The sequence below is a fragment of the Helicoverpa armigera genome, chromosome 23, assembly GCF_030705265.1.
Source record: "Helicoverpa armigera isolate CAAS_96S chromosome 23, ASM3070526v1, whole genome shotgun sequence".
NCBI lineage: Eukaryota > Metazoa > Arthropoda > Insecta > Lepidoptera > Noctuidae > Helicoverpa > Helicoverpa armigera.
The window spans coordinates 1,650,591-1,663,644 of NC_087142.1; the positions used below are offsets into that span (position 1 = coordinate 1,650,591).

The 13,054-nt window shown below is 34.9% G+C and overlaps 1 protein-coding gene across 1 annotated transcript; it reads left to right on the plus strand.

Moving 5' to 3' along the window:
• The first annotated feature begins 339 nt into the window (after window positions 1-339).
• On the plus strand, window positions 340-11,857 carry LOC110382587 (cyclin-J). The gene is made up of 6 exons (XM_064040749.1): window positions 340-749; window positions 3,859-3,969; window positions 7,284-7,455; window positions 7,898-8,179; window positions 8,918-9,074; window positions 10,784-11,857. Exons 1-6 carry the CDS (start codon window positions 642-644, stop codon window positions 11,265-11,267), a joined length of 1,314 nt encoding a protein of 437 aa, XP_063896819.1. The 5' UTR covers window positions 340-641; the 3' UTR covers window positions 11,268-11,857.
• The last annotated feature ends 1,197 nt before the right edge of the window (window positions 11,858-13,054 follow it).

A 13,054-nucleotide genomic window follows, 5' to 3' on the forward strand; every position in this document is an offset into this window, starting at 1 on the left:
TGTACGGTTGGCAAGTCTGTAGGTCTGTCGCTCATTGATATTACCATATATGGGCAGAGGAATACCGATCATTTTTAATAACTTCATTTCATTTTCATTATTTTGTAAGTTCCTTTCATTTATTCGACTGCATTAACAAATTACTTTACAAAAATATTATTTGTATTGAAAACTTATTTTGTGACTTTCCAGGCGATGATTCTTAGTCGCCAACTTTTCTTAGTCGAGTTTCGTCTATGGGGACCAGAGATTTTTTATCTATCTATTTTTTATCGCAGCACTATTCCGAACGAAGTGTTTTTCTGCTCACTCACTCAGTTACCTACCTACTTCTTCTCCTCATTCATTCGTTATTCATTCTATTTGTCAAAAATGCTGTACGAAGGAGCTCGCATCGCCATGCAATGAAATTATTTTAAATATAGTTTTTCGTGATATTTATTCGGCGTTTTTGTGATTAACTTGAATGGGAAGAGTGATGCTTGCGTATAGTACGAAATATTTTTGCAAAAGAATTCCTTTGGTTGCGTTTTTCGGCTTGATTATTTGACACTTGTTTCCACGTGGTTCACGTCACAATCGGTCGACGTGTTAATTTTCTACATATTCTTTAAAGTTCTTGACTTGATTTAAACGAAGAAATGGAGTCATTGAACATCTCCAAACTCAACTTATGCAGCGGCAGGAGCCGGAGCTCCCAAGACAACGGTGTGAAGTTTGAAAGGACTGAAGAAAAATTCGAAACAAATGTAAGCCATACCATGTGTTGTAAAATCATTTTAACACCAAAGATATTAAATGAAACAGAATAAAATTGATTTAAATGCGATGGGAATCAGATTTAAAACTTAGTTTCTAGAATTTTCTCGACCATTTTATGAAATTGCATGGAGGTTCAATATCCAAAAATCAGATCATTTTTCATGACCAAATACAGATGTGCATGGAATCAAAACACTTTAAAATTATATTTTGAAGGGGTTTGGGTGTTTTAATGGTAAAATTACTGCAGTAAATAAAAAAATACTGCATTGTTTTTCCTGGTTATGCTAAGTCATTGCAGTTAATATTTGTATGATGACATGGAACAGCTGTTTTGTGAAACATTAGCATCAGAATCATAACATTGGTCAATATTGTGTAATTTTACAATAATAAATAAATTCCTCAGATAATTTTTATCAATAAATGTTTGTTACATTTTTTTATATTTTGCTATTTTTTTTGTTGTATTTATTTAATTGTTGAAAAACCAAAGCATTTTAATTTATATACTAATTACTTTATATAAACTGAATTCTTTAAAAAGTAATGATAAGAAAATTATATTTTTAGTGTAACCACATACTGATAACTGCTTTATTATCTGGAGTAGTTAAAATTTAATTTTTACTAAATGCAAATACAAATGTAGTATGTACCTATATAGTAAGAACTCCAACTCTAAATTGTCCCAATTCAGTAGGCTTGAATGCATTAAACCTCCTTTTCATCTCATTTAATTAATATTATAAGAACTATCAATCAATCAATAAAAACAGTGTGATTCATTTATAATACACTCTTTTGCAAAAAAAGCGGGCACCTATGCGAAATCTTAGTTTTAAGGACTTTACATGTATTTCAAAGGGGTTTAATGATTGTAGTATGTTTCTAGCATCAAAAAGGTTAGCCAAGCATGCGTGAGAGTGTATTCTAAATTTGAATTTTGTACAATTGCTAAGAAATTGGTTAAACCTTGTTTTGGACTAATTGCTGGCAGAAAGTTCGTCGGTGTTTTGAAAAGCTTTTGAAGTGATTTTCAGAAAACTGATAATGCAGTCTTAATAAATGATTAATGTACCTTTTTGTTAGATCAAAACATTTTTGAAAAACTATGCGTGTTTGATAAAATTTTCACCTGCTCTAAATGGGCTATACTGATGATTGATGGCAATGTTAAGAGTTTCGGTATTTTAGTGTAAAGCGTTCTTCTGTTTAGATATTATACCCACGTGTTTTAAAATATCGCTTTTTCATAATTAAACACTATTTAGAGGAGTATCAGTACATTGGGCTCCGACAAAACCAATTTAAAGTAAGCAGTGCCGATCACAACTCGTCTCCTATCGGACTTTAACATTTTAAAAAATCTTGAAATTCTACAAAATACAGAAAATAGCGCATAGACTATGAGCACGAGGTCTTAAGGTCTCGTAATCACTGATTTTCAAACAACCTCGTCTCTTGGGGAACTCCGTAGACCTCCGAAGATCTATGAGTCTGAGCGTTCAAATAGCGTGTTTTCATCCCACTGACATTTTATTAAATAAACTTGCCTGCACCGAGATTTCCTTGCATCTACAGCACTTTCCTGCTTAAATCATAACAATAATTGGCTATCTGCTCATTTCTTAAGAAACATACGTTTGGTCAATACTTTTGAATTCTTGACTCCCTTTCAGCGAAATCATCGTTTAGTAACCCGATACCTATGGAGTTATAGAGAGCTTCAACGCGGCAATAATTAGACTTTTTAGATAGCTTAAACCCTCCTCATCATTTTCCATGTGGTTAATTTTAACATTTATCACAAAATTTGGTATTTTTTAATGTCAAAGTCCGATAGGAGACGAGTTGCGATCGGCACTGCTTACTTTAAATTGGTTTTGTCGCAGCCCAATGTACGGATACTCCTCTAAATAGTGTTTAATTATGAAAAATCGATATTTTAAAACACGTGGGTATAATATCTAAACAGAAGAACGCTTTACACTATAATACCGAAACTCTTAACATTGCCATCAATCATCAGTATAGCCCATTTAGAGCAGGTGAAAATTTTATCAAACACGCATAGTTTTTCAAAAATGTTTTGATCTAACAAAAAGGTACATTAATCATTAATTAAAACTGCATTATCAGTTTTCTGAAAATCACTTCATAAACTTTTCAAAACACCGACGAACTTTCTGCCAGCAATTAGTCCAAAACAAGGTTTAACCAATTTCTTAGCAATTGTACAAAATTCAAATTTAGAATACACTCTCACGCATGCTTGGCTAACCCTTTTGATGCTAGAAACATACTACAATCATTAAAACCCTTTAAAATACACGTAAAGTCCTTAAAACTAAGATTTCGCATAGGTGCCCGCTTTTTTTGCAAAAGAGTTTATACTTGATTATATGACAGTCTGGCAAGCTGCCATTTCCAATGATATTACAATATCTACACCTAACACAAAGCTAAGTTCATCATACTTGCAGGAACATTTATTTGCTTAAAAAAAGAAATTTCTAGAATAATACACCAGGAAACTACACAATGGCAAGCCTCTTTTAAATCATATTCATATTAAAATTCATACATAAGACATTTTTAATATATTACTTATTATCTTGTCTGCCATTTGTCATAAGAGTAAGACTTTTTCATACATTTAATACCACAGCATTTTTCATATTCATATGTTTATTTGTATCCCATAATTTTACAATAGATGTTGAAGAGGTTTTAAGCTAGGTATATAGAATTATGGACCCTGCAAAAGAAGGCATTACTCATAGTCCTCCGAGCCTTTTTCCCAACTATGTTGGGGTCGGCTTTCAGTCTAACCGGATGTAGCTAAGTACCAGTGCTTTACAAGGAGCAGCTGCCCTATCTGACCTCCTCAACCCAGTTACCCGGGCAACCCAATACCCCTTGGTTAGACTGGTGTCAGAATGACTGGCTTCTGACTACCCATAACGACTGCCAAGGATGTTCAATGACAGCCGGGACCTACAGTTTAATGGCCATCCGAAACACAGTCATTTGTGTCTAAGATACACTTAGAAAAGAAGGCATTACTACATTTGTATTTTTTTTTTGTTGCAGTCACTCACAGATCAAGATGAAGAGTACCACTGTGAATATAAAGAAGAAATATGGAAGAACCTTTTGGAACAAGAAGCTGAGAAACCAACTATTCACCTGCAGTCACCACAGGTGAGAAGTTCCTTCATACTTAGTCTATTGGCATTGTTAACCAGTGCCTAGGTATTGTACTATTTTAACTGAGTTAAAAAAAAGATCCTGCCAAATTGAGAAGCTCCTCCTTTTTGGGAAGTTGGTTAAAAAAAGGTTCTTTGTTTGTCTGTGATGATCTAAAATGTTGATGCGGTTTTCTGCATAAAGGAAAGTTTAGATACATATGTTTATGTATTTTTGAAGTTGTTTTCTTTAAAAGGTTTTTTATTGGGATGAGATAGTACAGGCTGTCTATTGTAGACCTAGAATTTAATCCTTTTTGGCTCAAAAACTGGCAGCAATATGGCTTATACATCAAAATAAAATATAGGCTAATTTATGTTGTAAGAAGCTTTCATTAAAAACTTGTCAATGGCCACTTCAAAATAATATCAGATAGCCACTGATTATAAACTACTGATTAAATTCAGGAACTATGGTTTATCAAGATTGATCTTGAAATATTATTATTCTGTAAAATTTATAAACAAATTAATGTTATCTTGTGTTTACATTTGAATAATTCAATCAATAATTTATTTAGTTCTGTAGTTTCTTTTAATAGTACAGGATTTTTTTATGTTAGGTATGTCCATATTTATTAAAAATTCATTCATCAAAAGAACCAGTCATGTAAAATCAATAGTTGAGTGTTACTAAATAATTGTAGTTGCCTTGAAAAGTGCTAGACAGGGCGGCGATTGTAGCTGGAGTGTTGTAGGTTAATAAAATATATAGATTAGTGTGCAATTCTAGGAATTTGTAAACAATAAAAGCAAATGTGCTTACATAGGCTAGTACTTTTCGAACAACACACTTCTGTATCGCTAATCGGAAGCTCGCATTACATAAAAAACAGCCAAAATCAGCTTTAATTACCTATTTCAAAATTTTTCTACAATTTATGAAATTAATATTTTCCAATGACGAAATGTCCTCAATATTGAAGTAATTATTTTAACAAAGACAAGTACTAATGTAACGCTATTGAATATAATTACATGATTCATATCTGCCATTTCTTGCACAAGCTATTTCATCACAAGCAATATTAACCTTTACGCTTTAAGTATTAGAGATTAAAGTCGCTTGCATTTTTTATATATTGCATGGACATTGGAAGTATTGCAACAGATTAACGGTAAACTTGTCTCCCCTTTGAAGCAGGTATTGTGTTAGATAATTCAATGACGCCCTTTGCAGAGAAACAAGATCACATTCTTTCGAATTCAAAAGATTCGCCATTATTATTTGAGATGTTAAAAGGACATTGTAATACAGCTGCTTTATAACAAAGAAGTAATGTCTACTAAGGTACTAAACGTGGGGGTCGTGAATAATATGAGTAATTGAGTTCATTTTCACAAACAGGTCTCAGGTAGTCTCCTAAATAAAGGAGGACAGATTTTGTACTAAAATTATTTCTAAAGTTTTTGTAACCAATTTTGCTGATCTTAATTTTTTCGGCGATTGTTATGTAGCAGATGGATATGACATGACTGCAAAATTATTTTGTATCAAAGATGAACGTCGAAAAGAAAATTTTAATAATACAAAACAAAAATTACAACAGTATTTATTTTACAATGTTCAAGTTTTACATTTCTTTAACTGTGTTAGTAAAAAGGCTTAGTTTTATGAGATTTATTTTAGTTAAATTGCCACCCTTGTCCTCAATATGGCGCATTAATTATACAGGGGGATTAACAAAACCCAGTAGCCTACTCTCATTCTGTCTGAAATGTAACGAAAGCAAGCCATGGCTTAGTAACCTGAAACAGTAACATAATGTCCTGAATTACGTCATTGATAAATTTATTGGCTAGTTTACTTACCCTCGTAGCGAGGTCGTTGACTGATTAACGAGGTAAATTGTTCATTAATTTTCTGGCTTTGAAAAAGCACCGTTTTTCACCAGTTTTTTTTTAATAAAATTTTGCTAACTTTTTCTTTAACGACGTCAAAAATCATCAAATGACCCCTTCCGTTGTGAGTTAGCAGCGATGAGGGAGTGTCAGACTCTTACTGACTAAAAACCGTCGTGTTCCGTCGTAGGCCGCGTATGTACCAGGACCTCGGTAACTCTTTCGAACAATCCCGCAGCCCCGGCAGACCTTGGCCCTGTTGGTTTTGCTAACTGATATCTATGTTTGTAGATAACGATTGCTTGGTGGTTATTCTAGACATATTCAAATTAAACACATATATTATTTAATTTTTGAGAGTTAGCCTGAAAATGTAAATTAGGTATCCCTCACGAATTCGAAAGTAACTCTGTCATCTGTTGGGTTTCATTCCAAAACGTACAATTTGCAAAGTTCTGTGTTAAAAGTTAAGCGATTCCCATGACTAAATCTATAAAAAAATATTCAAGGTAGGTAGTAACAAGGTATGTTACATTCATATGCATAGGCAGACATGTTTTTAGGGTTCCGTACCCAAAAGGTAAAACGGGACCCTATTGTTTTCGCTCCTCTGTCCGTCCGTCTGCCATCAGGCTGTATCTCATGAACTATGATAGTTAGAGAGTTGAATTTTTCACAGATGATGTGTTTCTGTTGCCGCTATAACAACAAATACTGAAAACTAGAAAAAAAAATAGTTGGGGGCATACAACAAACGTGATTTTTTTGCTCATTTTTGCTCGACATCCATAAAAATATATAATATATAGAATATTACTTTGGATGGTACGGAACCCTTCGTGCGCGAGTCCGACTCGCACTTGGTCGGTTTTTTTTTATCAAATTGCTTCCTAGTTATCTATTGTGCCCTCACGATGTTTGCCTAACAATAATAATCATTGACGTTCAATAATATTTAAGTGCACACGATCTGAATAAAATCGTTCGTGTTCATCACCTTGTAAACTTATTCAGTTATCATTTATCGCCAAAAAGTAATTAGTTCCGACTGTGACACGTGCAATGGTAAAAATTACTGTTTTATATTATAGTTAAGTTTTACGACTTTAATTACGACTGATGTAAGCTACCTATATCTATTACTGAATTACTGTCAACTTTAATTTTTCATTATAAATTCAATTTCATTAATTTTATTAAATAAAATAATTTTACATGTAGTTCTAACATTTGTGGTGTAAGCAGTAAAACACTTAATAAAAATTGTAAACTTTTTTATATGGGTACATGAATTAAATGATTTTTATTAAGGTATTTAATCAATATCCGTTAGCGAGGAAACAAAAATCCAAACACTGAAACTTTCTTTTATAATGATAATTGAATTTGAAATATGTGTTCTAAATTAATTATTATTATTTGTTTCAGCTGGAGTTCCGAGGCGCGTTAGTGCAGCAACTGCGTGATGTCACGAAGAAGTTGGGGCTGAGCATCGCGACGCTACACTCGGCGGTTGCTCAGCTCGACCTGTTCATGGACGCTCACAGACTGAGGGCTGACCGACTCACACATGTCGCTTTAGCCTGCTTGAGCTTAGCAGGTAACGAAATATCACCTATATTGGTATAATCATCGGCAAGGATATTGAGCTCTGACTTTCACTTGCAGAAGTGATTTATTGGTTTATTACTATAAGTGTACAGTGCGCAAAGCAAGCGATCCCCATTCTTCTACCGAGAGCTCATTATCCGTGCCGATAACTATGAAGACAGGTAATAGGTATTCGTGTTTTGATATGAATGCTATTGTTGCAAATTAAATAAAGCGTAATTTTTCAAGAGCTCTAAAACATCATCATGCTCCGAGCCTTTTTCCCAACTATGTTAGGGTTGGCTTCCAGCTCAAAAACATGAAGAAAAATATTTATAACTTTTTTTTTAATTGAATCTCCAAAAACATGAAATTCAGAAATATTTCATTTAACTTACTTTGTCCAAAACAACTGTCTTGACATTTTAACACAAAATAAAATTGTCCAACAGCAAAAAGCGAAGAGAAATTCAGTCGGGCGCCCACACTGAAGACTTTATCCAAGATTAGCGGGGTCCAGCTATGTGGGAAGACGTTTAGACAGTTAGAGTGGATGGTGGGCCAGCACGTTCGCTGGCGACTGTTAGCTCCGACGCCCGTGACGTACGCCGCCCTCCTTGCTCAGTACGTGGTGACAGATAGCGACCTCACCACCAGACATCCTAAGTTCGTCAGGCGCTTTAAGAGAGACGGAGCCAAACTCCTTGAAGCTTACTTGGATTTGACGCTGTCTGGTGAGTTGGTGTATTCAATATTTCATTTTTACAATTCTCGCCTTATCCCTACTAATATTATAAATGCGAAAGTAACTCTGTCTGTCTGTTACGCTTTCACGTCTAAACCACTGAACTGATTTTAATAAAATTTTGAACAGAGATAGAGTTGACCTTGAGAGAGAACATAGGATGCGTGGTTTGTTGATAAAAAGTAGTATATGTGTTAATCCAAGGTATCATCTATCTACGTATCAAATTTTAATCAAATCGGTCCAGCCGTTTTTGCTTGAAAGAATAACAAACATACATCCATCCATTCTTACAAACTTTCACATTATAATACAAGTAGGAATAAGTAGAAACTAGCCGTTTTCCCGCGGTTTCATCCGCGTCCCGTGGGAGCTACTGCTCGCACCGGAATAAAATATAGCCTATGTCACTCGTAGATAATATAACTTTCTAATGGTGAAAGAATATTTAAAATCGGTCCAGTCGTTTTTGAGTTTATCCATTACAACCAAACAAACAAAGTTTTCCTCTTTATAATATTACTAGCTGACCCAACAAACTTTGTATCGTTTAAACCTTCCCTGGACCTCTACGAACATTTTAAAACCAAAATAACCCAAATCGATCCAGCCATACTCGAGTTTTAGTGAGACTAACGAACATCAATTCATTTTATATATAAGAAGATTACAGATTGTATTGTTGTATAATTATAGCGGTTCAGTAAAGTAACTCCATGCTCCCCAGACGTGCGCCTGAAGGTGGTGGAGTGCGTGGACGTGGGGTGCGCGTGCGTGGCGTGCGCGCGCGCGGAGCTGGGGCTGGCCGCGTGGCCCGCCTGGCTCGCCGCCCGCGCCCAGCGCCAGCCCGCCGCCGTGGCGCCGCTCGCCAGGCTGCTGCAGAGGTACACACATAAAAACTACTTTTAAAGGCGTTCTCAATTCGTCGGGATCTTTTTTTTTATTTTTTATGTATGTTCACCGATTACTCGAAGACGCCTGGACCGATTTGCAATTTTTTTTTTGTTCTTTAGGATTTACCTCCCAGGTGGTCCCATAATCATCAGGTCAGAATCTGATGATGGAAACCCTGAGAAATCGAGGGCAATTTTCGAAAATTGTATACGTAGGGTAAAAACTTGACACTAAGGCGTATGTCTGATAACACTATGCAATAGTGAAGGTTTGAAGCTGACCTGATGATGGAGACCAGAGAAGATCGAGGGAACTCGACAACTGAATATGTGAACTACCTCGTGTTTGGACTTATATTATTCGTATTGATGAGAACCTTCCACTTATCTGGATAGTGACAAAACAATAAAACCCAGACTCCCAAAAACACTGAAAAGCAAAAAGTGTTCTGGGAGTCGGTTTTATTTTTATTACTTAAGCAACATACTGTGTATATGTCACCGTAAGATTACAAACATCGTTAGATTACAATCTATCTCGAGAGATTGTAAACTGTCGAATTATTGTGAACCGTAACATCTGATTGCAATTTAACGCATTATTTTTCGCTATATTATAATCTATCGATGAGAAATTGTCAAATTGTCAACTGTCCGAAAGCTCTCCCTGATTGGTCAGTCTTTTTGTAAGATCGACCAATAATCCGTTCTGTTCCCATGGAGTTCCCGTAGAGTTAGGAATGAAATAGAGGTGTCAGTTAAACAAAATAAATGCTCTTTTTTTTGTTTCACTGTTTGTTTTGTCCATTGTTTTAATTGTTTGTATTTGTGTGTGTTTGTTTTCTGCGTCATTTGTGTGTTAAATAAATGGTTTTTCTTTCTTTCTTTCTTTCTTTCTCTTCAAAAATTCGTCAAGTATTTATTATTTAGTACGAGTATGTTATTAATATTCCTGACATATGGAGAGAACAAACTGTAACGAAATATTTATTCTTCAAACACAAATTGAAATTGGAAACATTGATTTCTGACACTTACGCGAATATTAGACATTTAAATAAAACTACTTTTACGGATTATATTATATTATTTAATCGGTTATATTATATTATTTAATCCCGACGTTTAAAACCGACCGCGATAAAATCCGTAAAAGTAGTTTTATTTAAATGAAATTGGAAAATTATAAGAAACTTTTATAAAAAAAAAAAAACAAAACAATTAGGTAGTTTGTCTTCAAACACAAATTCATTCCTAACTCTACGGGAACTCCATGGCAACAGAACGGCTGGTCGTGATTGGTCGATCTTACAAAAAGACTGACCAATCAGGGAGAGCTTTCGGACAGTTGACAATTTGACAATTTCTCATCGATAGATTATAATATAGCGAAAAATAATGCGTTAAATTGCAATCAGATGTTACGGTTCACAATAATTCGACAGTTTACAATCTCTCGAGATAGATTGTAATCTAACGATGTTTGTAATCTTACGGTGACATATATACATATATGACCAAATTCTCACAATGATGATCAAAGGCCGAAAAGACGCTCATACGAGCTGCCGGTCGATATCCCTTTTGGTTGATGTCCCTACATGGTTATAACACCGAAGCGAATACCTGAGAACTCGAGCTGAACCCTTTCTATACAACATACTTTAATAAATTACTAACCAACGTTGTTGATGTTACAGGATGATGCAAATTCTGAAGTCCCGCGAAACATCCGTGGAATCCGAAGTAGATCAGGGCTACAGCAGCGCCCGGACGTCCCCGAATCAAACACCGTGTACCTCGCCAAGCTTCCACGTGTCCCCGGCATCCAGCACTTGCAGCACTTCGTCCCGCAGCCACTTGAACGTCGACACATCTTACCGCCAACGGCCCGTTGAACGTCGACCGGACGCTACCTACTCCGTCTTAGACTTAGAAGATTCTAATGTGCCTCAGAACGTAAACGTTGATTACTACACACTGCCAACTGCTGTCGATATGACCCTGCAACGGGTGAACTCGGCTGCAGACTACAGGTACTGTAGGTCCCGTAGACTGGTCGATGCTAGTTTAGAAGTACAACCGTCTACCAGTATGGCTGTGAAGCGTGGCATAGACGCCAATGTCGACATCGAGAGGAAGAGGTACAGACTCGCCTCACAGATGTCCCAGGTAGTTCTATGATCATGTCTAGTCTTAACGTAAGTCTGTATTCATGTTCGGTACATTTTTCGTTCTACGACGGTTTCATGACATCCGCAAAATTTGTGTTCTTTTTTTTTCTAATGTTTCCTTTTTGTTCTCAACTGTTTTTTAAGTCTTATTACAAAAATGTACTGATGCGGTTCTGGTGGCCGTGTTAAATGAATCCAGGCTATTGATGATAAATACTTTTGATTTGAGCTTTTAAATTTTATTGATGTACGTTTCTATACCTTAAACTCATATTTATTATTTGAATCGAAAGTATTTATGGTCAGTATACAAATAGGTTAGTAGGATGCATATTCCAGAATGTTGTTTAAAAACGTAGCTGATTTTTACGAGTATGCTTTACTGCGTTGCAAGTGGAAATAATGTTGTATGTACCGAGCCTGTACTGTTTTTATTTGACTGGTTTTTTAACCTTTCCTAATACTCAAATATTTTATTTCTTATCAAATTCGAATGCTCATGACACTATAATATTATATCCATTTGTAATAAAAATGTATTATCATATAGCAATAATGATTGAGAAGTTTAGAAATATTGCTACATTTTAGAGATGAGGTTTTGAAAATTGAACTTTGAAAATTTACATAAGACACGGATTTCAATAACTATGTTTTATGATGATGCGAAAGTTATAAACTAGTTCATTTAAAATTAGTTTTACCACTAGTTTCTACTTCATCTTCAGAGTGCTTACTGGATAGGCGTTATGTTTCAGAAACACCATCAGTAAATTAATACTTTCTTGTGAAATAACTTTTTGATCTAAAAATACAACGATAGTGTCAAAGTTATACAAAAACCTACTCTAATGCAATAAAACTTCTCAATTACGCATTTCCTAATTAGCAATAGTTAGTGAGAAATTGTTGGTTAAACACCAAATCTCGAATTAGCAAAGTTTTCAACAGCCTGATTATATAACAATTCAATAATGAAAGCTTAAGATAAAAAGTACATAATTAAATTGTATCCTTTACCTAATTTAGAGTGGGTTGTATCATTTACATTATGACCGAATCAAAACCAGCCGTCAAATCGGCGATATCGATTGTTGTATTGAAATGGTGCAATTCGCCCAAAGTGCTAGAATACTCTATTTATAGAAATGCCAAATTGTTTATTATATACAAAATAAATTTGCATCGTTATGCAATTAGGTTGTTGGTTAGCATTTAAATGGTGATTATGACGTAGCTCATAGATCGAATAGGGTTGGCATAACATGCGTAAGTAGATGAAATATATGGTCTGTAAACAATTCCTCAAGTACTTAATACAAATTAAAAATGGATACTTAACACGATCATGCAAGCTTATATAGAATCCGGTGTGCAAAAGGATGGAGCTATAGAAAATAAAATATAAATATAATAGTTATTTCGTTTCACGTGTAGATAGAGGATATATCTGAAATTAAGTAACTTAAATACGAAGTAACACAGCTATAAGTTTTAATAACAGCATGTTATGTCAATCCGGTATTGTACGACTGCCTTAATAATATTACTGTAACGGATCATACGACGTGATAGAGTAAACTGACGATCATTATTTCCTTAATTTATGTTAGTTAGAAATTTATATCGTGTATACGTTGTAAAGGTGGAATTACTCATTTTAAAGGCGTCTGATTCTGATTCGCGTGAAACCTCTTTCGTTGTTGGCCGAATTTGAACTACTTCATAAACGCTTTCTACTTGTCTCTGGTTTGCATCAGTGAAACTGAAATAGCAACACAGAGATAGACATATCAA

Excerpts from the sequence above, each read along its gene's own strand:
- LOC110382587 (XM_064040749.1), top strand. The coding sequence starts at position 642 with ATGGAGTCATTGAACATCTCCAAACTCAACTTATGCAGCGGCAGGAGC. Across the intron at positions 7,456-7,897 it reads AGCCTGCTTGAGCTTAGCAG|CAAAAAGCGAAGAGAAATTC; the intron begins GTAACGAAATAT and ends ATTGTCCAACAG. Across the intron at positions 9,075-10,783 it reads CTCGCCAGGCTGCTGCAGAG|GATGATGCAAATTCTGAAGT; the intron begins GTACACACATAA and ends TTGATGTTACAG.